Source organism: Triturus cristatus, chromosome 7 (assembly GCF_964204655.1).
Source record: "Triturus cristatus chromosome 7, aTriCri1.1, whole genome shotgun sequence".
Taxonomy (NCBI): domain Eukaryota; kingdom Metazoa; phylum Chordata; class Amphibia; order Caudata; family Salamandridae; genus Triturus; species Triturus cristatus.
In genome coordinates, this window is record NC_140590.1 from 24,040,471 (window position 1) to 24,067,275 (window position 26,805).

The 26,805-nt window shown below is 48.2% G+C and overlaps 1 protein-coding gene across 12 annotated transcripts in view; it reads left to right on the forward strand.

Annotated features, from left to right (window-relative positions):
• LOC146808718 (uncharacterized) overlaps positions 1–26,805 on the forward strand; it is a 375,662-nt gene that overhangs the window by 286,320 nt on the left and 62,537 nt on the right. For all 12 annotated transcript variants that reach the window (XR_014966230.1, XR_014966233.1, XR_014966231.1 and 9 more), the window contains 2 exons: positions 16,532–16,681; positions 16,787–16,848. Coding sequence is in view for 8 of the 12 variants with exons in the window: in XM_085615528.1 (XP_085471654.1) it covers positions 16,532–16,681; positions 16,787–16,848 (212 nt within the window). In the remaining 4 variants the exon portion in view is untranslated. The remainder of the gene's footprint in view (positions 1–16,531; positions 16,682–16,786; positions 16,849–26,805) is intronic.

Consider the following 26,805-nt stretch of genomic DNA (forward strand, 5'->3'; position numbering starts at 1 on the left):
GCACGCCTCACACTGCTGCACGCCACACACTGCTGCACGCCACACACTGCTGCACGCCACAGAATGCTGCATGCCGCTGCACACCACACACTGCTGCACGCCACACACTGCTGCACGCCACACACTAGTGCATGCCGCACACTGCTACATGCCGCACACTGCTGCATGCCGCACACTGCTGCATGCCGCACGCTGCTGCATGCCGCACACTGCTGCATGCCGCACACTGCTGCACGCCACACACTGCTGCACTCCACACACTGCTGCACGCCGCACACTGCTGCACGCTGCACACTGCTGCACGCCGCACACTGCTGCATGCTTCACACTGCTGCATGCCTCACACTGCTACACGAAATACTGCTGCATGCCGCACACTGCTGCACGCCGCACACTGCTGCATGCCACACACTGCTGCATGCCACACACTGCTGCACGCCTCACACTGCTACACGAAACACTGCTGCATGCCGCACACTGCTGCACGCCGCACACTGCTGCATGCCACACACTGCTGCATGCCACACACTGCTGCACGCCACACACTGCTGCACGCCGCACACTGCTGCACGCCGCACACTGCTGCACGCCACACAATGCTGCACGCCACACACTGCTGCACGCCACACACTGCTGCACGCCGCACACTGCTGCACGCCACACACTGCTGCATGCCACACACTGCTGCCTTACTCACTGCTACACTGCTGCACGCAGCACACTGCTGCACGCCGCACACTGCTGCACGCCACACAGTGCTGCATGCCTCACACCGCTACACAAAACACTGCTGCACGCCGCACACTGCTGCACGCCGCACACTGCTGCACGCCGCACACTGCTTTTATGCGAGTTTATGCTACTGACATTGTTAATGACAATGCCTTTTATTTGTTTTAAAACCAAAACATAAATAAAAGGCATTGTAATTTTACAATGCCAATAGCTCAAACTCTTATAAATGCGAGACCTATTGCATTGCAAATGCTTGTTTTCTTTATTGGTGGTTTCCAAGAAGCTCTCTCGGTGGTTATTCCTGGCCCTCTTTTTTGCTTTTTTTACCATGGTCATGGGATAGTTCCGATCCAGTAGTTTCCTCTCCAGTTGATTAGCTTGTTCTTTGAAAGTATCTATATCAGAACAGTTCCTTCGTATCCGGAGGAATTGACCCACTGGAAGGTTTTGTCGTAGTGCCCTCGGATGGAAGCTCTCATATAACAATAAGCTGTTTTTATCAGTGGGTTTGTTATGTACTTTGGTGTGGATCCCTCCTGGACTCATAGAGATAACCAAATCCAAGTAGATGGCTTGGTTATTATCAATGGAGTATGTAAATTTCAGGTGTTCGTCCTTAGAGTTAATCCATTGTGTGAATAGAATAGCTTCTTCCATTGTGCCCCGCAAGATGATAAGAATATCATCTATGTAGCGCTTCCAGGTCTTAAATTGTGCTGCATAGGGGTTATTCTGGTTGAAGATAAAATCCTCTTCAAATTGGTGTACATACAAACATGCCATGCTCGGCACAAATGTGCTTCCCATGGAGGTACCAGAGATCTGGTGGTATATGGTACCTTCGAAGTCAAAAAAGTTCTCAGTTAAGGCAATTTCTGCACATTCTAAAATGAAAGGTATCGGGGTGGTGTAGATCCATTCCATATTCAGCAGAATCTGTTCAATTACCGCCAGAGTACGTCTCTGCGGAATACTGGTATAAAGCGCCTCAATATCCATGGTAATGAATATGTCTTCAGTGCTACTTATCTCAAGGTCTCGTAGATGACATAGGACATCTTTTGTGTCACGTAAGTACGATTTCGATTTTTGGACAATTGGTTTAAGAAACCAATCGCAAAACTGTGACAAAGGTTCAAGCAGTGAACCGATGCCGGACACAATTGGTCTACCTGGTGGTGGTGTTTTGCCCTTGTGAATCTTAGGGAGGATGTAGAATCTGGGAGTACGAGGATTATCATTGGTCAGGAATTCGGCTTCTTGTTTCGTTATCCAATCGTTGGTTACTGCCTCATGTACCATAATTCTAATACGGTTCACAAGACGGTTGGTAGGATCACTGTTGTAGATCTCATAGCTGTTGGTATCACTCAACAGTCTATTACATTCATTGCGATACATTTCCAAGTTCATGAGTACAATCGCGCCCCCCTTGTCGGCTGGTTTGATTACCAGCTCTCTGTTATTCTTCAAGGATTGAAGTGCATTCCTTTCACCTTTCGTCAGATTCTGGAAGCTTTTTGTATTCTGGAAATCAATTTTATCCACCTCATTCAAAACTGCATGTTCGAAAGCTTGAATGTTACAAGGTACATCTTGTGATGGATTAGAAGTGTCCCTAATCTTTAAATTTCCAACTGTGACATTGCCCATAGAAGATAACGGGAACCCACCGTTGTGTTTACACACTGCATACAGTCCCCGTGGGTCCCCTGTGTCACTACCTTGGGTGGTTCCTTGAGGTCCCAGCGATTCTACAGGCCCTAGGCCTTGTGTCTAGTTCAGTCGTGGTTCTTATACCACTTTTTTGGTATATGGTTTGATACGCCCATAGAGCCCAAACGTGTATTTGTGCTATTACTGATGATTGCTCACTTGTAACTTAAGTACTTCGAACTCCAGTCTCATAAAGAGACTAGAGGGGTGTGTTTGATCTTAAATACATATATTTTAAATATATACCTGGTGTGGTTGTCATTTCATTTGATCATTCAAGAGATTATAGACTGGTAAAACAAGCTGCTTTACATTCCTTCAAGACTTAGCCTGAAGGCTGCTCTCCATAGCTACCACTAGGATAGCTTTCAATAAAGGTTGTCTTTAACCTATCACCATAAGGGGTTGTTTAGACTGATACAAGGTGCCCACTAGAACTAGTGGACAGCATATATCAGGCCACCTTCTCACAGCCACTAAGATCTCATCACGGAATATAGCAGGGATTAAAAATAAAATGAGTGTTTATGAGTAGCTGGAGTTGGTGGCTAATTACCATGTAGTTTGTTTGCAAGATACATGAACGAGAGATGCATGTTACTTGGATGGGTATAGTAAGCGTTTCTCATCAGCCAGCCCTTCAAAAGCTGGTAGGGCCAAAGGAAGTCTGGTTGCGTTTATTGTGAATTCTTTCCCTGGGCAAGTTATCAAACTCACAATGACTCGTAATATTTCTAATGTTTGCTTTGTAATCTTTCAAAATATTGGGGCCTCTTGATAATTAATTTTTATAATAATTCTTTTGCTGGGTCAACTCTGCAGGTGGTCACTGCCCATTTATTGAACTGATAATGAGGGAACATTGGAAACCAGTGGAGATCATCTGGTTAGGGGATTTTAATGCCCATTTATTTCCAATACTTACCAAAACATGTATGTGGTATAACAGACAATAAGGATGAGCCACTGGTGCATTTTAAGCAGGATTAATATGGTAGTACCTAAAATAACAGTGTGATAAAATAAAACCTCACTATGGTGAATGTGCTAAGGGAGATTGGAAGTTTGCCCCCGACATTTATGGGGAGGGATTGTTCCTCTACTATATTATTAGCCAGATATCCAGATGTGCACACGCTATGCCAAGTTTACGGTGTTGGGTGATCTTGAGCTCCACGCCGACGGCCCCAACTTCCTTCATAGTGCTCATTTTATAGCAGCACTTTCTGGCAGTAATTTAGCCCAGCTGGTCACATCCCCTACCCATAAAGCAGGCCATCAATCAATCAATCAATCACTGCATTTGTAAAGCGCACTACATACCCGAGAGGGTCTCAAGGCGCTGGGGAGGGGGGGGGGGTGCTACTGGTCGAAGAGCCAGGTCTTGAGGAGTCTTCTGAAGGCCAGCAGGTCCTGGGTCTGTCGTAGGATGGTGGGGAGAGTGTTCCAGGTCTTGGCGGCGAGGTAGGAGAAGGATCGGATGCTGGGGACTGTGGCGAGGGCGAGGTTGGCTGAGCGGAGGCTTCGGGTGGGGGTGTGGAAGGTGAGTCGGTTGTTGAGGTAGGTGGGTCCGGTGTTGTGCAGTGCTTTGTGTGCGTGGATCAGGAGCTTGAAGGTGATCCTTTTGTTGGCGGGGAGCCAGTGCAGGACTCTCAGGTGGAGTGTGATGTGGCTGCGGCGGGGGACGTCGAGGATGAGTCAGGCCGAGGCGTTCTGGATGCGTTGGAGTCGTCTCAGGAGCTTGTTTGTAGTTCCTGAGTAGAGGGCGTACCCGTAGTCGAGTCTGTTGGTGATGAGGGCCTGGGTAATGGTTTTTCTCGTGTCGAGGGGGATCCATTTGAAGATCCTGCGGAGCATACGGAGGGTGTTGAAGCAGGATGCGGAGACGGCGTTGACTTGCCTGGTCATGGAGAGAGTGGAGTCGAGGATGACCCCCAGGTTGCGTGCGTGGTCCGTGGGTTCCGGGGCTGTGCCTAGTGATGTGGGCCACCAAGAGTCGTCCCAGGCTGATGGGGTGGGTCCGAGAATGAGGACCTCCGTCTTGTCTGCGTTCAGCTTCAGTCTGCTGTCCTTCATCCAGTCGGCTACGGCCTTCATTCCTCTGTGGAGGTTGGCTTTGGCGGTGTGGGGATCTTCGGTGAGGGATATGAACAGCTGGGTGTCGTCGGCGTAGGAGATGATGTTGAGGTTGTGTTGTCGTGCGACGTGGGCGAGGGGGGCCATGTAGATATTGAACAGCGTCATGCTGAGGGAGGATCCCTGTGGGACGCCGCAGATGATCTCGGTGGTTTTGGAGCGGAAGGGTGGGAGGCGGACGCTCTGGGTTCTGCCGTAGAGGAAGGATGTGGTCCAGGCCAGGGCCTTCTCTTGGATACCGGCGTCATGGAGGCATGCTGATGGGGTGCGGTGGCAGACCGTGTCAAAGGCTGCTGATAGGTCCAAGAGGATGAGGGCGGCTGTTTCTCCTTTGTCCATTAGGGTCCGGATGTCGTCAGTGGCGGCGATGAGGGCGGTCTTGGTGCTGTGGTTGCTGCGAAAACCGGGTTGGGAAGGGTCCAGGATGTTGTTAACTTCGAGGTAGCGGGTCAGCTGTTTGTGACAATCTTCTCGGTCACTTTTGCCGGGAAAGGGAGCAGGGAGATGGGCCGGAAGTTCTTGAGGTCCTTGGGGTCCGCCTTGGGCTTCTTCAGAAGGGCGTTGATCTCGGCGTGCTTCCAGCTTTCTGGGAAGGTTGCTGTCTCGAAGGAACAGTTGATTGTTTTCCCGAGGAGGGGCGCGATGGTTGCGCTGGCTTTATTGAAGACATGGTGAGGGCAGGGGTCCAATGGGGATCCGGAGTGGATGGAGTTCATGGTTTTGATGGTGTCTTCATCGCTGACGCGGGACCAGACGGTCAGGCGACTGGTGCGAGTGGTAGTCGCAGGGGTGGTGCACTCGGTGGTGGGTGCGGGGGGATCGGAGTTGAAGCTGTCGTGGATGCGGTGGAAGAAGGTGGCAAGGGAGTCGCACAGGTCTTGAGATGGCGGGATGTCGTTGGTGTTGGAGCTGGGGTTGGAGAGTTCTTTCACGATGCTGAAGAGCTCTTTGGTGTTGTGTGCGTTGTTGTCTAGGCGGTCCTTGAAGGCGGTCTTTTTGGCGGTCCTGATGAGTTGGTGGTGTCTGCGGGTGGCGCTCTTGAGGACTGTGTGGTTGTCTGGTGTTCGGACGTGGAGCCATTTCTTCTCCAGCTTCCGACAGGTGTGCTTGGAGATCCGGAGGTCCCCGGTGAACCAGGCGGCTTTCTTGTTGGTGTGGTTGGTTGTAGAGGTCTTGAGAGGGGCGAGGGTGTTGGCGCAGTCGTTGATCCACTGTGTGAGGTTGGTCGCGGCGGTGTCTGGGTCGGTGGGGTCAGTGGGTGGTCTCAGGGCGAGGGCGGTAGTCAGTTGGTCCTCGGTGACCTTGCCCCAGCAGCAGCGTGGTAGCTGTTGGGTGCGGTGGTGTGGTGGGTTTTCTGAAGGTGAAGTGGACGCATCTGTGGTCGGTCCAGTGTAGTTCGATGGTGTGGTTGAAGGAGACGTGGGGGCTTGCGGAGAAGATGGGGTCGAGCGTGTGTCCAGCGGCATGGGTAGGTGTCGTTACGAGCTGTTTGAGTCCGAGGTTGGCGAGGTTGTGGATCAGGGCGGTGGAGTTGGCGTCGTTGTTGTTCTCGAGGTGGAAGTTCAGGTCCCCGAGGAGGATGTAGTCCGTGGAAGCGAGGGCGTGGGTGCTGATGAGGTCGGCGATGGTGTCACTGAACTGTGGGCGGGGTCCGGGAGGTCTGTAGATGAGAGTTCCTCTGAGGGTGGTGTTGGGGTCGGTGTGGATCTGGAAGTGCATGTGCTCAGCGGTGGTGAGGGTGTCATCGGTGTTCGTTGATATTTTGATGGAGTCTTTGTGGATGATGGCGATTCCTCCTCCCACTCCGTTGGTGCGGTCTCTGCGGGAGTTCTTGTAGCCCTGTGGGATGGCTATGGCGATATCTGGTGCTGAGGTGGCGTTCAGCCAGGTCTCCGTCAGGAAGGCGACGTCTGGGGTGGTGGAGTCTAGGAGGTCCCAGAGTTCGATGACGAGCTTGCGAGCGGAGCGGGTGTTGAGGAGGATGCAGCGGAGGTGGTTGGGTTCTCTGGCTGGTGGTGTGGAGTGTTGGATGCTGGTGAATCTGCAGTTCCGGCAGGTGAAAGGCACCTGGGTGTGTTTCGGGGTGGCCCGGTAGCAGGGGTGGTCTCGTCTGGTGTTGAGTGCGTGGAGGGGGCTTGCGTCGTAGTGCAGTCTGGCGTTTCGGGGGGTGCGGGGTCCAGGGGTTCTGGTGCTGGGTGCGGTCCAGGCGCGGACGGGCACAGACGGGCTTGACTTAGGCGCGGCCGCTGCGCGCGGCCTCTATATGAGGACAGAGGGAGGGAGGAGCAGCTGGGAGGTGGGAGCGGGGCGGCCAATGGGAAAGAAGGGGGCGGGGCCGCAGGGGCTCAGCGGCGGGGGAAAACCCGGGGAAAACCCGGTGAAAAAACAGCGGGAAAAGACGGCGGGAGAGGGACAACAGAGCACAGGGGTACAGAAAGCAAAACGTAGGGACACAGAATGAAAAAAACAAAGTGGCACAGAAAGCCAAGCGCAGGGGTACAGAGTAAAAAAGGGAGCGAGCAGTCAGGCGGCAAAAGCGGCAACGGAGGTTCAACCCACAGGGGGCTGCGTGGCGGATGGGGGGAGCGACCTGCCATGTGCTAGATTTAATCTGCTACGTTTCCAGTCGGGAGCCACAACCTAATCCCTGAGGACACCGTTTCCGCCGTCGGGATAGCAATGTAGGTTTGCGACAGGCTTTCCATGCCGAGCTTTCTGACATGGAGAATCTGTCGGAAAGCGGCTTTGGGGGACCCTAGCAGGGACTGCATTCCTACACGGCCTCCAGTTTGGGCCCGAGGGGGCACCTATGGTGTCCCGATGTTCATCCCTCCACAGTGTGGCAGGCACCTTGAGGTGCCTTCCAATGCGGTGCAGGGGTTAACAGAATCTCCCATTTCTCCCTAGGAGCTTGTGCTCTGGCCGGTTTATGTCCACGGCACAAGCTCCAATGGAGAAAAGGGAGTATGCGACCGCACCATGTGCAGTTGCCTTGTAATGGCAGTGTCGGGACCACTGACCAGAGGTCGGTCGGCCACGAGACCGCGGACAATATCGTAATCAGGCCCCTAAGTGGGAAAAATAGATAAGATACATTTTTTGTCCACTGTCTCCATGTTTAGTTGCAGGAAGTCTGCATACGCTTAGACCCGGAAGCCGACTCCATTGTGATTATGGTGGCCTTCTTGGGTATAACTGCAACAATCAAACAAATCATGACAAGAGAAATGGACCCTGTAAAGTCTCATCACAGCGGTTGGTTTAATTCAGCTTTTACTAAAGCCCCTACCAGTCTCCACACTGCTCTAAATATGGTGCCAAGAGATAGAGATCTAATTAGAAGTGCACAGGCAGCTTATCAGGCTGCCAGGGAAACTAGGGCAAAGGAGATTAAGAAAAAAGCATGGTGTGACTTACAGACAGCTAGTATTTTAAATGACAGCGCTGCTTTTTGGAAGGTGTTGAATTACTCTTATTTTAGGGAATCGGCAGACCCCTCAATTGATGTGCATATTGAGGACTCGCTATGGGTCGAACACTTTTATAACATCTATTCAAGCCACTCGGGAACTCCAGTTGGTGGCGCTCACTCGTAGTGAGGTGCTATCCCAAACCTTTGGTATTTGACCTGGAGGAGGTGATGACGGGCCTAAGGGAAAGTTGTAGAGGCAAGGATCTTGGACCAGATGGGTTCCTGTGGATATATATTTGGAATGTCAGGATTTGTGGGGGCCATTGATTACAAATGTAATCAATTACAAATATGTAAAAATATCAATATTGCAAGAAGGAACCTTGCAGTTGATAGAATCAACTTTGCAAGTAATTCTTCAAAAGAGCTTTATAAAATTCTAAAAGAATTTTTCCATCACAACGATGTGTATCTTCACCATCCCTGCATCTCAGGCATTCAGCGATGATCGTGCAGCACACTTTGAGCATAAGATTAATAATATTTACCAATCTCTATCAAATAATGTGGCATCGATAAGGCCAGACCCTCTAGAAATTGTAGCTAGCCCTCAGGCTACTACTCCAGAGTTTTTCAATCCTGCCACTTGCCAACAAGTACCGGGACTGCTCCAAAGGATCAAATCTGGATCTCCTGAAGATCCCTTCCCCCCTCACATTATCGTGACCTTGGCTCGAATACTTCTTGCTCCCATTATGGACCTATGTAACCTCTCTTTCAATGTGGAAACCCTTCCTATTAAATGGAAAGCTGCTGGGATAAGACCTATTCTAAAAAAAAAACTACTGCCGACCCTACAGACCTGGGAAACTACAGACCAATATAATTGCTCCCTTTTCTAGGGAAAGTCATTGAGTCTCTCTCTGGTAAACCAACAAGTGGTGTCTTTTTTAGAAACCCACTCGCTTTTAGAACCCTCCCAGTCAGGCTTCCAAGTTTCTCATAGCACTGAGTTTGCCTTGGTGGAGGCCATTGACACAATCAGGCTTGCCTTAGATCAGAGGAACTTAGTTTTGCTGGTCCTCCTTGATCTATCAGATGTTCAATACCATCTCTCACTCATCATATAACTTTATTCGGTGCATTTAAGACCAGCAAGGTAAATAAATGAACAACACAATAAAATGACCCATTTTTAATATCTTAACATTTCCAAATAACAGATTTGGCAAAAATCAGACAGAAGACTAGCATATACAAACTTTATATACAAAATATAATCAAACACATTCATGGAATATAAGTTAAAAAAAAAGCCCCTGGGCCCCAGGTTATAACACTATTAATTCACAGATCTGAGGTTCCTAGGACATTAGCCCGGATGGCCCAGCACAATTTCAGATATTTGGCCACTGCGATCACTATGGCTTCTCTAGTTTCTACACACAATAGCCTAAGTGCTCTAGAGTACTGCCAGCATCCCATCAACCTGCATATGGGTAAAATCAATTTCTTGAATACATCCTATACAAAAGTAGAAATATGGGCTACAGTCTCCTATGTACTAAGGCACACTGGAAAAATATCCCTGCCAGCAGCCATAGGCTGAAATTTAGCATTGAAAGACTGGATTGGTAGCTCTCACTCAATCCTGACCCAGATATTGGGGGAGATTGGTGTCAGTGGGCAAGTTTAAAATGACTGGATAACATTCAGTCGGAGCGAATCCATACTGTACAAATTGACCTTAATAACTCCAGAATTATGGTCCTGGATAAAGAGGTGCCGCAGGGATCAATTCTGTGCCCTACCCTCTTTAACATATATGTGGCTCCCCTGGTCATGTGGTTTTGATACCATTTCACATACTGATGACACACAACTTGTCATCACTATGGACCCAATCCAGAACTTACTAAAATTAAATGTTGAAATTGCATGTTAAAAATTGCCTCCTGGATGACGGCCAATATCCTTGAGCTTAATTCCAGTAAGACGGAAATTTTTCCCTTTGGGAAAGCACATGCAGTCTGTTCAACCGATTGGTGCCCATCTGAACTGCGACTGTGTCCCACCCCCCAACAAATGGCAACAAATCTGGGTGTTCTCCTGGTTGACATACTTTCCATGAATGAGCATGTTAGCTCAATTTCTTGAACAAGTTTCAGTGTGATGCGCGTGCTTAGGGAAGCCTTTCGCCGGGTGCCTTTGCAAACAAGAAAACCCTGGTCCAGGTGTTGATAGTGAGCAGTATGGATTATGGGATCCCCCCTTAATGGTCGCGATAAATGAAGGCCTTTTTTCTAGACTTCAGGCGGTAGAGAACACAACAGTTCGTCTTGTCTGCAATCTTCCTCAGTGATCTCCCGCTGTGCCTCTATTATTTTTCCCCCACTCGCTCCCCTTAAAATAAGCATGCAATTTTTAACCTTTTATGTCTGGTCTTTAAATCCTTGCTTTTGAAAAGACCATGTTATCTTAAAAACAAGTTAAAGCCATATATTCAGGCACGTCGACCTAGATCCAGTGAGCTATTATTGCTACACCCAAGCGCATTTTTATGGCTAGGTATGGGGGCCACTCTTTTTCTTTTATTGCCCCCAAACATTGGAATCAGTTACCCTCACAGCTAGGTTCTTGCTCAGGCTTACCCTTTTTAAAGAAATCTTTGAGAGCCTGGCTGTTTGATCTTTATTTTTCTCATTGAACTGTGGCCTTGCATGTTGCTCAGCCACCAAGAGATCCCCTCGGGGATGATTTGTGCGCCTAACAAATCCATAAAATAAATAGTAAAATAATGTTATAACAAGGGTGGACCCCCCACCCCTGACGTGGAAAAGATTAATAATCGTCCCAATTTATAAAAAAGGGGAGAGCCCACTTCCCATGAATTATACATTAATTTCCCTCCTGGATGCTACTTGTCCTGCACCATAGATTAGAAGATTGAGCAACCACTAAGAACATCCTGGCAGATACCCGATATGGCTTCAAGAAGGGGATGGGAACTATAGACCAGTGCTTAGATCTGAGTCTGATAATAGCTAAGTATGGTGTCATTAAGAAAGGTTCTTTGTTCATGGCTTTCGTTGACTTAATGGCAGCATTTGACTGTGTTTCTCATTTGAAGCTTAGAGCTTTCATGACAAAGATGGGTATTGAGGAGGACATCATCATGTTTATTAGACGGTTGTTAGACTTGGGGGTCTCTAGTTGGCACAGGTATGCACTTGTGACAAATAGGGACCCTCGCCTCTAGTCAGGGTAAGGGGGTACACTCCTAAAATAACCCCTGCTCACCCCCTTGGTAGCTTGGCACGAGCAGACAGGCTTATCTCAGAGGCAGTGTGTAAAGCATTGGTGAACACATACAGTAACCAAGTGACAACACTACAGATGGACACCACACAGGTTTTATATCAAAAATAAGTATTCTTTATATAGATTAACCACAAGACCAATAAACAACAAAAATACACAATACTGTTTACTTTAGATGGTAGCATTTTTGCTTAGTTCTCTTTAGTTCTTAAATGCGACACTTTAAGTCAATGTACCTTTTTGATGCGACACGCAGGGCAACGAAAGTATTGCAACAATGTTGATGCTGTGCAGATTTTGGTGCAAAGAAATAAAGACGTGAAGATCTTCCAGATGCGGCACGCTTCTCCGATGTTGCGAGAAGACTCAACTCGACTCAACGCGTCAGCTACAGCAGCGATATCCCTTTACGCATTGCGACGACAGTGGCCTTGGCGGCGACACTCTTCTCCCACGTTTGCGAGACGCTTCCGCTCGATGCAACAGCTGGCAGCGGCAACACACTTTGCGCAATGCGACGACAACAGGTCTGATGGCGGCACGCTTCTCCATGGGTGTGATGCGCTTTTCTTGATGCGGTGCAGTGCGACAACTATGATGGCTGCGATGGCGACACGCTTCTTACTCGATGCGAGACTCTTCTCTTGATGCGGTGCAATGCGCCAGCTACGAGGGCTGCGATGGCGACACGCTTCTTCGGCATTGTGAGACACTTCCTGGATGATGCGAGACGCTTCATCTCGATGCGACAGCTGCAGCGGCGACACACTTTACGCAATGCGACGACAGCAGCTCCAATGGCGGCACGCTTCTCCTTCTTGAGTTGCGCTACCAGCTCCTTGCGACAAGCAGTCCCCCAGAAGGCCCAACACAGCAGCAGGCACTTCCAAAGAACTCTGGGGAGCTGGGGGTGCAGTCTGTTGTTCCTGAGACTTCAGCAGGAGGCAAGCTCTTTTCCAAGCCCTTGGAGATCCTTCACAAGTTCAGCAAAAGTACACACAAAGTTCATTTCTCCTCTCTTTGGCAGTAGGCAACCCCTGCAGGCCAATCCCCCAGTTTCAGGGATAGTCTCTCCTCAGTTTCTTCTTGGTTCCGCTCCTCAGCAGAGTTTCTTCTTGTTTCCCAAAGTGATCTAAATTCTTGGGATTAGGGTCCCAATACTTATACCCCAAAATCCTTTGTCCTCTGAGGGCAGAGGGGCCTTTGCCTTCTTCAAACCGGTTCTGGTCAGTCCTGGAGTACTTTGTTTACCTGACTCCTTCTTTCCTTTCAGAGTGCAGGGCAGAGACATCAGATGCACCACAGGAGGTGGAGCCAGCATTGTGGAAGGAAGGCACAGTCATATTCAGGTCCCAGGTGCAACTCCTCCCACCCATCTAGATGCAGATCTCTCTATTCACCACTGGGACACCTCACCCTATCTCCTGGAATTCCCCAGCCCTGTCACTCAAACTCCAGACAGGGAATATACAGCCTAGCAGAGGCAGGTTTGAATGGTTAGACAAGAAAATGCCTACTTTCTAAAAGTGGCATTTTCAAACACAGAATGTTAAAACCAACTTCACTAAAAGATGTATTTTATCATTATGAGTTCAGGCATACTAAATTTGAATTTCTACCATGTTCCCTGAGGCAGTTAGGATTATAAAATGTAATAACCAAACTGCCCATTCTGGCCTATGGAGAACAGAGAGCCTTGCGAGAGTGAAAAATGAAAATGGCTGTAATTGACTATTAGAACATGCCACACACACCAGGGCATGACCTACCTTATCCTTACAATGCACCCTGCCCTTGGGCCTACTATAGGGGTGTCTGATATGAAGAAACGGGAAGGTTTAGGGACTGACAAGTGGGTGCATTGCCCAGTCAGCATGACAGTACTAGACTGCACACAGGCTCTGCAATGGCAGGCCTTAGACACACTTGTACAGGCTGCTTCTGTGGGTGGCACAACCAGTGCTACATGCCCACCAGCAGCATTTGGATTTACAAGCCCTGGGCACTCCTGGTGCACTATACTAGGGTCTGACAGGTAAACCAAACCAACCAATCATGGAATCACAAATTCATACAATAATTTACAATAGGGAGAGCACATGCACTTTAGCAATGATCAGCAGTGGTAAAGTGCCCAGAGTCATAAAACAGCCAACAACAGGTCAGAAAAATATAGGAGGAAGGCAAAAAGTTCAGGGATGACCCTGCAAAAGGGGCCAAGTCCAACAACGGTCATACTCGAAGTCTAAGTTATGTGATTGTTTTGGAAGGAATGATGAGTGCACGGCTCTGCTCAGGAGAAACTGAGGAGTGAGACAGGGCACTGTCCTCACCCCCTTCCTCTTCTCTCTGTACATGAACAGGATCGAATCAGCTCTTACTGTGGTATCTAGAGACACTGCCCATGTGGGAACTCATCCCCTGCCGATCCTCCTACATGCGGATGACGCTGTTTGAATTGCAAGAACTGGGAGGGCATTGAAGGGGTTAATCGATGATTATATTACCTTCACAAGGGACCTGGATTTAAAAGTTAATAAAAGTTAAAAGTTTATTGTGACCCAAGAGAAGGGACCCAAGACAAGACCTTCAGTAGCAAGACAGAGTCCTTTTCCTATTCTTGATACCAAATATAAGTGGAACACTGCGGTCTCTACTGAATTGCCACATTTGAAAAGATGTTAGTAGGGACACAGAGTTTCTGTAGAAAGTTAGGCACCAAATCTGTGAAAGAGCTGCTAACTATTTATTCAGCAAAGTCAGTGTCGACTGCCACATATGGGGCCGAAATTTGGAGTCCGGTTGATTGCTATGGTATACAGCAGGCTGAGAACTCCTTCCTCAAAAACTCTTATCAGTTCTGCATGGCTGTCCAGACCTAATGGGCCATGATGAGCTGGGTATCCCAAACATAGAAGATAACATTAAGTTGACCTCACTTTTGCTCTGGTGGACGATTTGTGTCAGGCATTCTGTCCAACTAAATAATGTTGTTACTGAGGATTGTCTAAAACTCCATGAAGCCCTCGAGATACCTTAGTTATTGTATGTTAAAACAGCCTTGGAGCCGATTGGCCTATTAGACCTATTCACCTCTCCCTCCGCTTGTGGGGGCTGTACAAAGGCTACCCTGACAAAAATGTTTTTGGCCAAAGTTAAAGTCAAATAGAGTAGCTGCTGATAGACATAAGGCTTTAAATTGGGAGCAGATAGAGATGTCAAGTTTGGACTAACATGAATTGTAATTTACATTCCATTTGATGGTAAAGCCAGATTTTAAGTCACAATTCTGAAAATGCTTTTAGTAAGTTTTGCATTTTCTTGTGCTAACATTTGGTGCCTGGTGTCAGGAACATGGGTTACATGATTATGAATAGCTTGGCTGTTGTGCTTTGTGTATTTCTTTCAGGCAGTGAGATAAAGGGGAAGAAGGTGTTGGGAGGATGAGCCATCCTGACAGGGTGGCTATGGGCAGAGCTGTAACACTGCCCTACTTACACATCTAAGGGCTGCCTCCAGCTCACAAACAAAGGAACCTGACACCCTAAACTTCTTGGCGCCTTGACAGGGGAAGGGAAGGACGTTCTAGAACCAGATGAGGGGTTAGGCCAGGGTGCTCCCCCACTGCAAAGGCTGACAGAAAGTATAAATATTGGCTATCAGAAAACCTTCTCAATACACTCTTGTACCTGTGGAAGACTTCAGAAGGACAGCCTGGACCCCAGAGGGCTGTCCTGCTGCCTGCCGCCTGTCTTGTTTACCAGAGGACTGTCCCACTGCTATGAGAGGACTGCCCTGCTACTAGAGACATGCCTTGCTCCCAAGAGGACGGTCCTGCTGCTTGAGGCGTGCCTTGCTGCTTAAACCCAGAACTACCAGAGTGCTAGTTGGCTGGCCTCCTGTGTGAGGTACGGTACATAACAAGCTCCAGAGATCTTGAACCCTCCCCTGGCCTCAGCTGGTGCCGTCCTAGCCCCCCAATGTTGTGCCCCCCAGGTCCTGGTCTATTGGAAGGGGTGTTATAGGTGCTGCTCCTACCTCACCATAAAACCTAGTACTTCACCAAAATGTGCCATAAGAACCAACAAAAGACCAGGACCTATCTACATGGCAGCAGATCTCTCCAAGGTGCATCGCTGGTCGCCCTGACTTGTGCTCATCTCCCCAGAAGGAAATACTGTTCAGCGGAACCTCTCCAGGATGGCATACAGCCTCATGCAGCCCTCTTCAACCAAAGCTTGCAGCTTTCTCCGCTGGAGGTGTTCAACTTCCAAAATATTGTCTAAGCAAAAAGTCTTTACCAACTGGCTCCCCAAATGACAGCAATGACTTTCGGATTCTCCTGCTCGGAGCTTTATCCCACCATTTTCGACAGCCTCACCAAGAGTTTGTCCAGCGCTCCCTGCCAATGACAACTCTTCCTTGGACACAGTCGGCTGCCTAGCCCCGCTGAACTTCATATTCTCCTGGACTTTTCTTCCAGATATTTTTCAAGGCTGAAGGTAAGCCAAGACCAGGCCCAAGTCACCTGGTTTTTCGAATCCCTGATTCACTAAAATATTTAAAAAAACATAACTCCATTGCTACTAAATGAATTTGATATGTTTTGGTGTTGTTTCACTTATTAAAACTTCTCATTTTCCTAAATTGGTTGTCGTCTTTTTTGTGTTGTGTTTTCACTTTATTACAGTTTATGTGCTACAGAAATAATTTGAAAGTCAAGAAAGTGAGATCCCAATAATCCCTTGCGAGTTTGGGTATCAACTAAGAAAAAAGGTGAACAAGGGAATCATTAAAGAAAAACAATTGGGAATGATTTACTTGAGTTCTCTCTCCCAACAGTGGCAGTAGGAACTGAATCTAAACCGAACTGTGCAAATAGTCGATAGAGCAATGAATCCTATAAGACATGCACACACTGAAGATAACTCCTTGTATTCAATCTATTTAATTAAGGGGTACAGACCACATAATTCCACAGTATTCACGAGCCCCTTCTGCAGCTACCCCAACTCTCTTCTCAAGGAATCACTGGCACCGCCTTTCTCTACAAATGTTACCCTGCTCTGTGCACATTTAGCAGAAATCAAGTAAAGCCCATTTTGTGTTCTAGAGGGCATCTTTAGGATGTGGTAAACCTTTAAGTGCATGCCAGGAGAACATCCTTCCTGCATATGACTCACATATCCTCTGTCTGCTTTCTTTCTTCAGAGCTGAACCCTGTTTCTACAGACAGCCCCTGCTCCAGCTGGCAGCTCACCTTGGGTGTGGCCTGTGGTGTTGTGCTTGGTGCTGCAGTCATGGTAGCTGGAGTGGTTTTATATTACAAAAGACAGTTGAAGCAGAATGGAACACAGCCAGGTAACACTCTTTAGTTTGATCCCCGTCCTGTGTCATTGAATAATCAGCTGAAACATCCACTAATGTTGTCTCTTTATTTGTTCCCAATGAAACCACATCCCACAGTTATCCAGAACCCTGGAGACCACTATGAGAACACGAGAAAAGAACAGCGGGGGCCTCCTGAAGTAAGTAGCACAGTTCCCACTCATGGAAATACCACCTTACGCAGAAGAAAAATGTTAAGGGCCTTATTTATGAAGGCCTGCGTCACTTTTGCGCCGCAGTTGTGTCACTTTTAGTGATGCAGCGGTGGCTTAAATAATGCGCAATGTTGCTCCATATTCACGAAGTGACGCATCGAGGCAGATGCGTCACTTCGTAAACCCCTGCGCTACATTATACCTGCCTCAGGTATTATGTATTCAGGGTGGGCGTTCCCCCGCAAGATAGGGTCATTGGAGTGGTGCAGGGAAATCTTTGAGATTTTGTTGCACCACTTCTAGGTCACCAAAGCGTCAGAACCTGAGGGTAACTTAGGCCCTTTCACATGGGGCTTGCCCCATGTGAAAGGAACATTGATGGAGTTGCATCATGCTTCCCACACAACTCCATCAATACGCCACTTTTGCGCCGACAGATACGTCAGTAATACTGACGTATCTCTCGTTTCTTGCGACATGATGCGTCATACTGTAATATGACGCATCATTTGTGTCACAAGGAGGGCACATGAGAAGTGTTGCCTCGCTGCTTTCACGCAGCAATGCGACACTTCTCGTAAATGAGGCCCTAAATATTTACTGTTAACAAATCACCTACGCAGTGCATGACGTCCATGCCTACAAAGGTGTCTCTTACCCTTAGGCACACAAGATTGTGAGTAATTCCTGAAAGGGCCCAGTTACTTACTGGTAATCTTCATTATTCTGACTCCAGGTCTTCCTCGCTACAGTCCCTACCTGTGGAGTTTATCTCTGCTGCTGTCGATTGTACGTGAAGCCAAAAACCAAATAAAATGGCCGCCCATCTGTTTTCGGAGGAAGTGTATATACCCCCCAATCAACACCTGCCAGAGTCGGAAGATTCTCACAGCCAGCCACATCCAAGTCCCTCACACGTGTCCTGGATACCATCATCAGCCTGGTACCCCAGTATCTATACGTCCACCACAATGCGCAGGATCCGCTGGAGACCAAGCAAGGACCATACGCCATAGCTGGATGCACGCACATATTGGGGGCAATCCACAGCACACATGTCCTACCTTTGCCCCCTGGTGACACAGCACAGAATCACCGCAACAGAAAGCACACGTCTCGCATCAATGTGTAGGACACAGCCGAACACCGTGGAATCTCTACCAATGTCGTCGCCAAATACCCAGCCAGTGTGCATGATTCCTTCATCCTCCGACAGTCCATCATCAACCAGCGCTCCCAGGATAGCACCAAGGGAAATGCTCAGCCCCTTAGCAAGTACCAAATGAACACCCCATACACCTCAACTCCACAACCATGCAACTCACAACTCTGGCAATGCACATGTCACAAAATCACATACAGCATGCAAAACAACTTGCCCACCCACCAGACACGACAGAACAACTTACAATGGTAACCTGGGCTAGCTGTGAGCATGAGCCATCAATGGCATGGCACCTCAGCCACACAATAGCGGCATGTGGGGAGTGGTGGGAACCAGGCATGTGTGAAGGAGGCAGGAGAACCATGATTGGGAAAGTACACAATGCCAAGAATGGTGGATATGTGCTGGACAAACCTCAGTATGCAGAACACACCCATATCAATGGCGACATACACTGCTGGTATATGGAGTGAAGTGGACAGTGGACGCAACCAGGTCACCCCAGCCAGTGGGAGAATTCACGGAAATATTGCCTGTTAAGTCCCCCCCCGTAAGCCTGAGCGGAGTGGGATGGCCCGGCGTACGCCAGGCCAGCGTAGGGGTGTGAATAAAAAGCACGTAGCCCTGGACATGGTCCTCGTCGGGAAGGCCCAACGTCTCTGCCAGGGCAGCGCCTCGAATCCCACCATGAGGCCGACGCTGTCCTCTTGAGAGGAGTTGCCTGCGATCCTGTGCGCCTGCCCCACCCCGGCCCGCTGGACCCCGAACCCGTCAGGCCCGCCCCTGCGCAGCCAGGCCCCAATTATCACCTGCCGACACCGGCATGTGTCAAAGAGGGCCCACCACGTGCCGGCGCAAGCTCCAAGCCTGAGGCCCGCGACCATAGCAGCCTCCTCAGACCATCGCGGCCTCCACAACACTGGCCCGCTTTACTCCTTTCTCATTGATGTACTCTACTGCTGCCTCCGGCCTTCACTAGGGTCGAGTAGGTCACGCATTTGGAGTCTTGATTACACGATGGCAGAGTAAATATGTTAATTGCAGATTTAATATCTGTGTACTCCCTTCAAAGTGGTGCCACCAACTCTGTGCATGGCATTTTTATGACACCTGTCTGTTGTCCACTGCTGACTACTGCCTTGGGCCTACACTATGGACAAGTAGGTCACACATTTGGAACTGAGTCTTGAGAGGAATAGAAAGATTGTACTTTCTCCTGAAAGAAAGCAGATAAGTCCTCACACAGAGTGGCTGAGGGAGCAATGGTGCTATCCAAAGCCTTCGGCTTAATGAAGCCTTGAACAATCTTTAAGACTTCTTTAACTGAATTGTCAGAAGGCTTAATTTGATTGGCAATATGGTCCCTGATGGCATTGCGTTTTAGCCCATGACATTTTTTTAGAGCAGCTCTGTACGTGCACTTGGCCTCCGGATTGTAGGTCTTACGCCAGGCACGTTCTTGCTTTTTACATTTGCTTTTCTCCAGATGTAGTTCTGCCAAGCACCAAGGGGCCTTGGGTTTTATCCTGGCCCGTTTTATAGTTTTAAGAGGGGCTACTCTGTCCAGGGCTGAGGAGACCCAGTTGTTGAAAGTAGCGACATCCCTGCTAGGGTCCCCAAATAGCTCCAGAGGGGCAGCCAGTAACACGGGGCCCAGAGTCTCAGGGGAGACCTTTCGCCAATTTCTCCTTTCCTCATACATTGGTTGGGCAGAGTTAATTAAGAGAGTGCCATTCTGGCTGAGAGGAACTAACCAGTGGTCCGACCAGGTTGGTGGTATAGGAGCCTCTACTTTCAGGGTGGGATCATTCGTGAAAATGAGATCCAGCATATGGGTGGGTGCACACACCTTTAGCACCAGATTCAGCCCCTTGAGCGTGTCAGCCAGCTGAGTGGCCAAGGAACAGTTGCCATTTTCAATATGGACATTAAAGTCTCCAAGGTCTATAAAATTGGCATGCCTCAGAGATAGGTCTGTGATAATGTCACATAGCTCCAGAAGCTGGCTGGACGGGGTGTCCGGAGGTCTATAAGCCAACACACCAGCAATGGATGATGCAGGGGAGGTTATGATACAAAAACACAGCACTTCAATCATCCCCATGCTCCCAATTGTCCTGTATAAGATTTCCCAGTCATCACGCAGAATAACCGCAAGCCCGCCTCCCATCTTGTTGCCATCCTGGTTCACAGTAACAATGCAAAAACCCTCTGGTATCGCCAATATTATGTCAGGATTAGTGCTTGCTTTTAACCAGGTTTCGGTTAAGAACATAAGGTCCCAGTTTTTTTACACTAGTGTGAGCCATACATCATCCGCTTGTTTGGGAAGAGATCTGCAGTTCAACAAACAGGCCCTAATGTTCAAGCTGTTGGCCTTATAGTGTGAAGGATTTGGCTGTTGAGTAGTAGTGTCCATGTCATCCTTCCCAAGGAAAAGGTGCATGAGTTGCAGTGCAATTCCTGATTTGTCATGCAGAGATCCAGGCTGGATGGTCCTAAGCAAGCCGCATTGTTCATACCTATTAGCTGCTCCCTGGACCAGACAAATCTGGCTGTGGGAGCAAAAGGTGCAGCGTGGCTGGTGCTGTCCGTGGTCCGGACATAGACGGACGCAGGCAGGCTTGCCTTAGACGTGACTTTGGCACGCCAGCGTTGCACCCACTGTGCGCGTCCGCGTTGCGGCTCCCATTAAGTAGGGAATCTTGTGTGGTCGAGCGGTAACGACTAGACCGCCGACCCAAGATGGCGCCTGAAAGTGTCCCTCAGGAAACTGAAGATGGCCACCTTGTGGGGTGCTATGTTGCAGGAGAGCGCGGAGTCGGGGGTAGGAGGAGAACCCACCTCCAGCATAGTTTCAGGTGAGAGGGAGAGGACAGAGAAAAGCCTAATGCACCCTTCAACACGCAGTGGTGGGAGCCAAAGTAATTAAATTCGATTTAAAGAATAGCAGCAGTCAGTAGTCAGCACATAAAACCAGTTACACCCCCCCCCCCCCAGTAGTGATTAAAAAGCCTCTGCACCTTGCAACCCGCAGCAGTGCTGAGGTGAAATTAAAGTGGTTAAAAACGTTCTACGCAGAGACAATAGTGGTAGAGTGTTTGTTGCGAAGTGGCCCACCGTTCTCTACTGGAGTCCTTCAGGGCAAGGTTAAATTATTTCTCAAATGAGTACATTGCCCTTTGACTCCTCCTCATACATTTCAACCTGGACAACATCCCGCATCGTCAAGCAGAATCTTTGGAGAAGGAGCCTCTTTTCTGGCAACAAGCACTGCTACCACCACATTTTCAATCTTGGTTTGTATTAAGATATTGAAGTTTGGGACAAGGAAGTTTGTGCTGTGTCCTTTATTGGCTGCGCAGGGGGGGTCCAAATGCTTAGATTTCACAGAAACGTTGAACTCCATAGTAGAACAGAAGTCAGAAGAGAAAAGACTTTCTTAAATAGTGGTTGCTAAGGAACCGGCTCTCGTTTCAAACAAGAACTTGTTCTATAAATCCAAGGCTATGTATGGACGCTCTTCAGTGTGAAAAAGTGCCACAGCATGCTCACGTTTCTTTACTATCTGTTCGCTAAAGCATGCCTAAAATATTATTGAACTGCTCTCCTTACGTGTCTGCTAAAGCACTATACGTAATAAGGGGAGAGCGAGAGAGAATAAAAACAAATAAACGTTAAAATCCATGTTTGTTGCCGACCTTGCTTCCTGGCCATGGCCAGTCACTCCCTGGTCAAAACCGGAGGTCCCTTTGGCCCAGCCCACTCTTATACACTTTCTCTGGAAGCAGCAGGAAGCCTTTTTAGTATTTTTTTAGCTTTACATGCAATCGACAGCACCAAAGATAAATTCCACAAAAAAGGAATGGAGTAGGGAATACAGGGGCTCGGGGGGAATGAAGACTCCAAAGTTTCACTGGTGAAGGGGGACCCATGCATTCCACATCAGCTACAGACATCACCCCTATCATGCTCATGCTCGCTATAAGAAACCAGATTATTAGACCCCCAGAAGGAGCGACACCACAGACGTCACTCACATACAAAGCTCTACACGAGCAAGGACCAGCCAACCTGAACCACCGCCTCACATTCAACGTACCTGCCAGACAACTCCATTCCGTCCCCAGGATCCGCAAGACCAGAACCGTAGGAAGGTCATTCTCCTACCTCGCCGCCAAGACCTGAAACACCCTGCCCTTCCACCTCAGGCAATCCGCGTCGCTGGCCCGAGTCAGAAAGGACCTCAAAACCTGGCACTTTGAATGATCCTCCACCCAGCCCCTTCTCCCCCAGCGAACAACACTACAATTAAGAGATTCACAAGTTAAACCTTACAGACCTTGCAAGGAATACAGCCTAATGGCTAAGAACGAAAATATATGACGTGCAGTTGATGTATGATTCAATATATTTTAAACATAAATTGTAATGCTTTTGAATTCAAATTAAGTTCTGCCAGTAAACAATTAATTAAACCAATAAACACCATGGAATTTTCTAAAGTGGCCTCAAGGGTGGAGCAGCGCATTTGTTTTAGATAGTCAGATACTAGAGGCAAAAAAACACAAGCAATTCATGCTAGATAAAATGCAAAAAAAAGGAATAAACATCAGTGGCCCCTGCGAAACCCCACACAACACGCGAAACCCAGCAGCCACGCCAGGAACAGTGCACAGAGAGCGCGCAGTGAGTACCGCGCACAAAGGAGCGTGTACCAAGGAGCGAGCGCGACCGCAATGAGCTGCGGCTGCGGAGTGTGAGCCCGGTGAGCCCACGGAGGCGGCCCAACTAGGTTGGGTTCAGCCTGGGGCTCACCAGTGTGCCCTGCTCGCTCTCGCCCTGCTTGCCCTGCCCGAAAACAGAGAGGCGCTGCTCCTGTCACTGCTCCTGACTAGCTGGCCCAGTCCGTGTATTGCAGTGAGCAGGGCTTAGGAGGAGGTGAACGCCGGATTCCTGCCCCGCACTACCTTGATCCTTCCATCCCATTGACATCAAACAAATCCCGGGACAATAAGAACATTAGAAAAGGAGTAGCTAAGCAAAGCGCTATCACCCACAAAGCGCATAAAACCCTGGTACTTAAAGCACATAAACATCTGATATATAGTTGGAAATAGATTTATAAATTATCATACAAACTTGGGGACAGGATCGAACGAGGAAACCAAAAACAAGCTTGTGCACAACAGGGGAGGGAAATGATAAAGAGCAGACTAGGCACCAATGTGAGTAAAACCAGAGCCGGCTCCGGCACAGGTACCAAGATAAGGTCGGCCAAGGAGGCCCAAGCGCAATTAGAGTCTGCCCCTATTGTGCACTCAATCTTAAATTCAAACTCCAACTTAAATAGCATGGGAATCTGCCAATACTTCATGCCAAAACCAACTGGACAAAGAACACCGGGAAAGGAGAGTCGGACGGCAATGCACCAAAACTGGAGAAGCAACACGCTAAAGATGGCCCGCGTCTGGAGCCAAAAATACAGAGCATTGAAAAATTGGACAAAGGGAACTATTCCTCCTCCTGGAACAATGGAGCAGACCCTTGTAGGCCCCCGGAAAGGAGACAAGACGCACTGGGGCAAGAAAAACTGGAAATTCTTGAAATATCTTCAGCATTGGACCTCTATGAAAGGAGGGAAGATGCACCAGGGCAGGGAAACCCAGAAGTTCTGGGAATATCATCAGCTTTGGAGCCCCCAAATAAGGGCAAACCACAGATGTACGGGGAGAGCCCGGTGACCCCACAGGCAGGTGGCAGAAGAACCCAACACGAACCGTCCCAGTCACCATATCTATCAGCGATCAATCATCTTATTTTCAATCAAAGTTTACTCTCGCAGGGAACGGAGATGAAAGAGAATAGCCACTTGGGGGAACAAAACCCTCATCAACTAACTGCAGAATCAAAGAGGACAACACAAAGTGGCTCTTACCATCAAAACAATCTGCTATCCTCAATAAACTCTACACTGACGACGGTTATCAAGGCGCTTACCTGGCAAACACAAAAACTCGAAATTCAAATGGACACAATTCAGGCAATTGCAACAGCCATGATTAACATAGAAGGTAAAATCGACACATTAGCAGGAAACTTAGGGGCATATCAGCAACACCCGGCGATAATTATCGCTCAGCGCTCTTAGCGTGAGGATAATTATCGCCGGGTAACATGGATTTTTATCGCTGAGATAGCGTGCTATGAGCAACGCTTATCTCCTCAGTGATAAAAATCCTCACGCTAACTGCCTAACGTGAGATTATCGCTGGAAACCCAGCGATAATCTTACACAATGTGGCGTTAGCTTGCTGATAGGGACTCCCAAACTTAACCATGATATCCACCCTCCATAGGATATCATGGCTAAGTCAGTCCTGAAGCAGGTGTAAGGAAAGTAGCGATAACAGGGGTTATTGCTACTTTTCTTGCCGCTATGCTTCACAGCGTGGAGCTTGATGATAGGAGAAATGTCGCTTAGCGACATTTCTCCTGTCATGTTAGGTCAGGAACGCCCACTTTGCATCTCATTAGAGATGCAAAGCTGGGCGTAAAGAATCCCCACGCTAAAGCAAGGTTTCATACGTTAGCGTGGGCTTGCTAATTAGGCGATAAAATGATCGCCGCTTTTCGGCCGAAAACGGCCGCAAAAGTAGCGATAAATTTTTATCGCCTGCTTGTAAATATGCCCCTTGGAGTCTTTGAAGCTGCACCCAGCTGCTGGGTGTTCTTGTCTACCATTAGTCGAGAAGCTTAGCTCTCTTCCAGAAGAGTTAACATCAATAATATCAGAGCTAAAGCAAAGACAATTAAAGCTTACAGGCCAACCAAATCAAAACGCAGCTGAAAGAGTACGAAATCATGCAAAACACAATGGCATCAACGCCACTACAGGGGCTGATAGCCCCCTCATTTTGTCACAACAAACAACAAAGAGCGTGAACCACACCCCAAGACCAGAAGTCAGGTACTTCACGCACAATAAAGCTCAAGACAGCAAACAAACTTTAGGGCAGGACACACCTCCCACATCGACGCAGCTGGAGTCAGCAACGTGCCAAAACACACTTAACCACGAGGAACCAGCGTTGGGCAAGACTCCTCATAGCAACACTAACCATTCAGATAACCCGCAAGAAGCCACGGAACCCACCAAAGCACTATCAAGGAGAGCAAAAAAACGCTAGAAGAAGCAAGCAAGTAATAACAAACAACGTGGTCATGCAAAGGAATTACAGCTGGGCCTGGCCACATTACACGGTAGCCAGAGTCAAAAAACGAACTCAAAGAAGGCCAACGCACAAAGCCTCCTGGAGTCTCAGAAATTATATCCTATATTTCAAAGCATAGACCAGGAAAAGACCAGCCACACAAAACAGCACTATTCAAATCAATCACAAATCCAAACTGTGAGGATAATCAGTCAAATAAATTACTAGCAATCAAAATAAACACAAGTACAAACCTTGATCCTGGTCACACTATTGAGAACAATAAGCAGCTTATTAGTGCCCCACATGAGCCCGAACCTTCTTTAAAAATAGATAGCGGAAGCCGCCACCTTATAGAACAGCGTATAGAAAATCAAGAACTGGTTGCACTGCCACAGGCTAGGGCCAGAGAAAGGCCATCCTTCCCTTTAGTTGAAAACCTCGGGAGTCAACAATATCAAAATGGAAACACAATTCAATAGCCCACAAAATCATGCAAGAAAGAGATCAATTTGCGAAATGGGGGATTAGCGTATACATACCAAAAGAGGAAAGGTACCCACACATGTTAGGAGGTGGACCCAACGATAAAAAGACACTAACCCCAAGAAAGACCATCTTAAGAGGGACAAAACCAGTTCCTCGCACGTCAGCGTTTCTTAATCTAAGAATACATCTCTCACCAGATTTCGACCAAACAGAAAGAGGACAAATCGACCAAAAGAAAGCCCCAAAATGAAGCCACAATGATCCTTACATGTATAAAACCAAATTGCTCCTAGCACAACAAGGAACGACTGCCGGGGGAGTCGAATGATCACCACTATGAAAGTCATCTCATGGAACGTGTACGGATTAAAAACTACATTGCAAAACAGAGCTGCATTTGAATTCTTACAGTCTGGGGATCCGTTGTGTCTCCAAGAAACCTGGAGACATATTATCAAGACAGGCGATAAAATTATCGCGGCTTTAGCGGCCGAAAACAGCCGCTAAAACAGCGATAATGGGCTTGATAATATGCCCTTGTGAATTCCAATTGAAGCCCATGTTAGATGTCCTTCACATCTAACATGGGCTTCAATTGGAATTCCATAGAGCATATTATCAAGCGCATTATCACCGTTATTTTATCGCCTGTCTTGATAATAAGCCCCCTGGTTACTCGCTCCGGTGGTCATCCCAGGCTTTGTAGAATTCCAACAGCCAGCGAAAAAGTACAATATATTTGGTAGGTCATCTGGGGGCTTATCCATATATATATGAATTGGCCGCAATATAAAAGCTAAAACCGCACTAACCACAGACATGGTTCAAGCTGTTTATTTGCAGGGACTAAAATCGAACGGCTGTGCATTAACAATTCTCCTTCTGAATGTTTATTTTAACTGCAAAGATAAACCAAGATACACTGAGATGAGGGCCTTGGTAGACACACTTGAGGACTTGCTTAGTAACCATTCAAATAGTGGGATCCTATTGGCCGAGGACTTTAACACCTAGAACTTGGGGACAGCAAAAGACCCATTACTGCACAAGGATCGAGCTGGGACCTTATTAAAC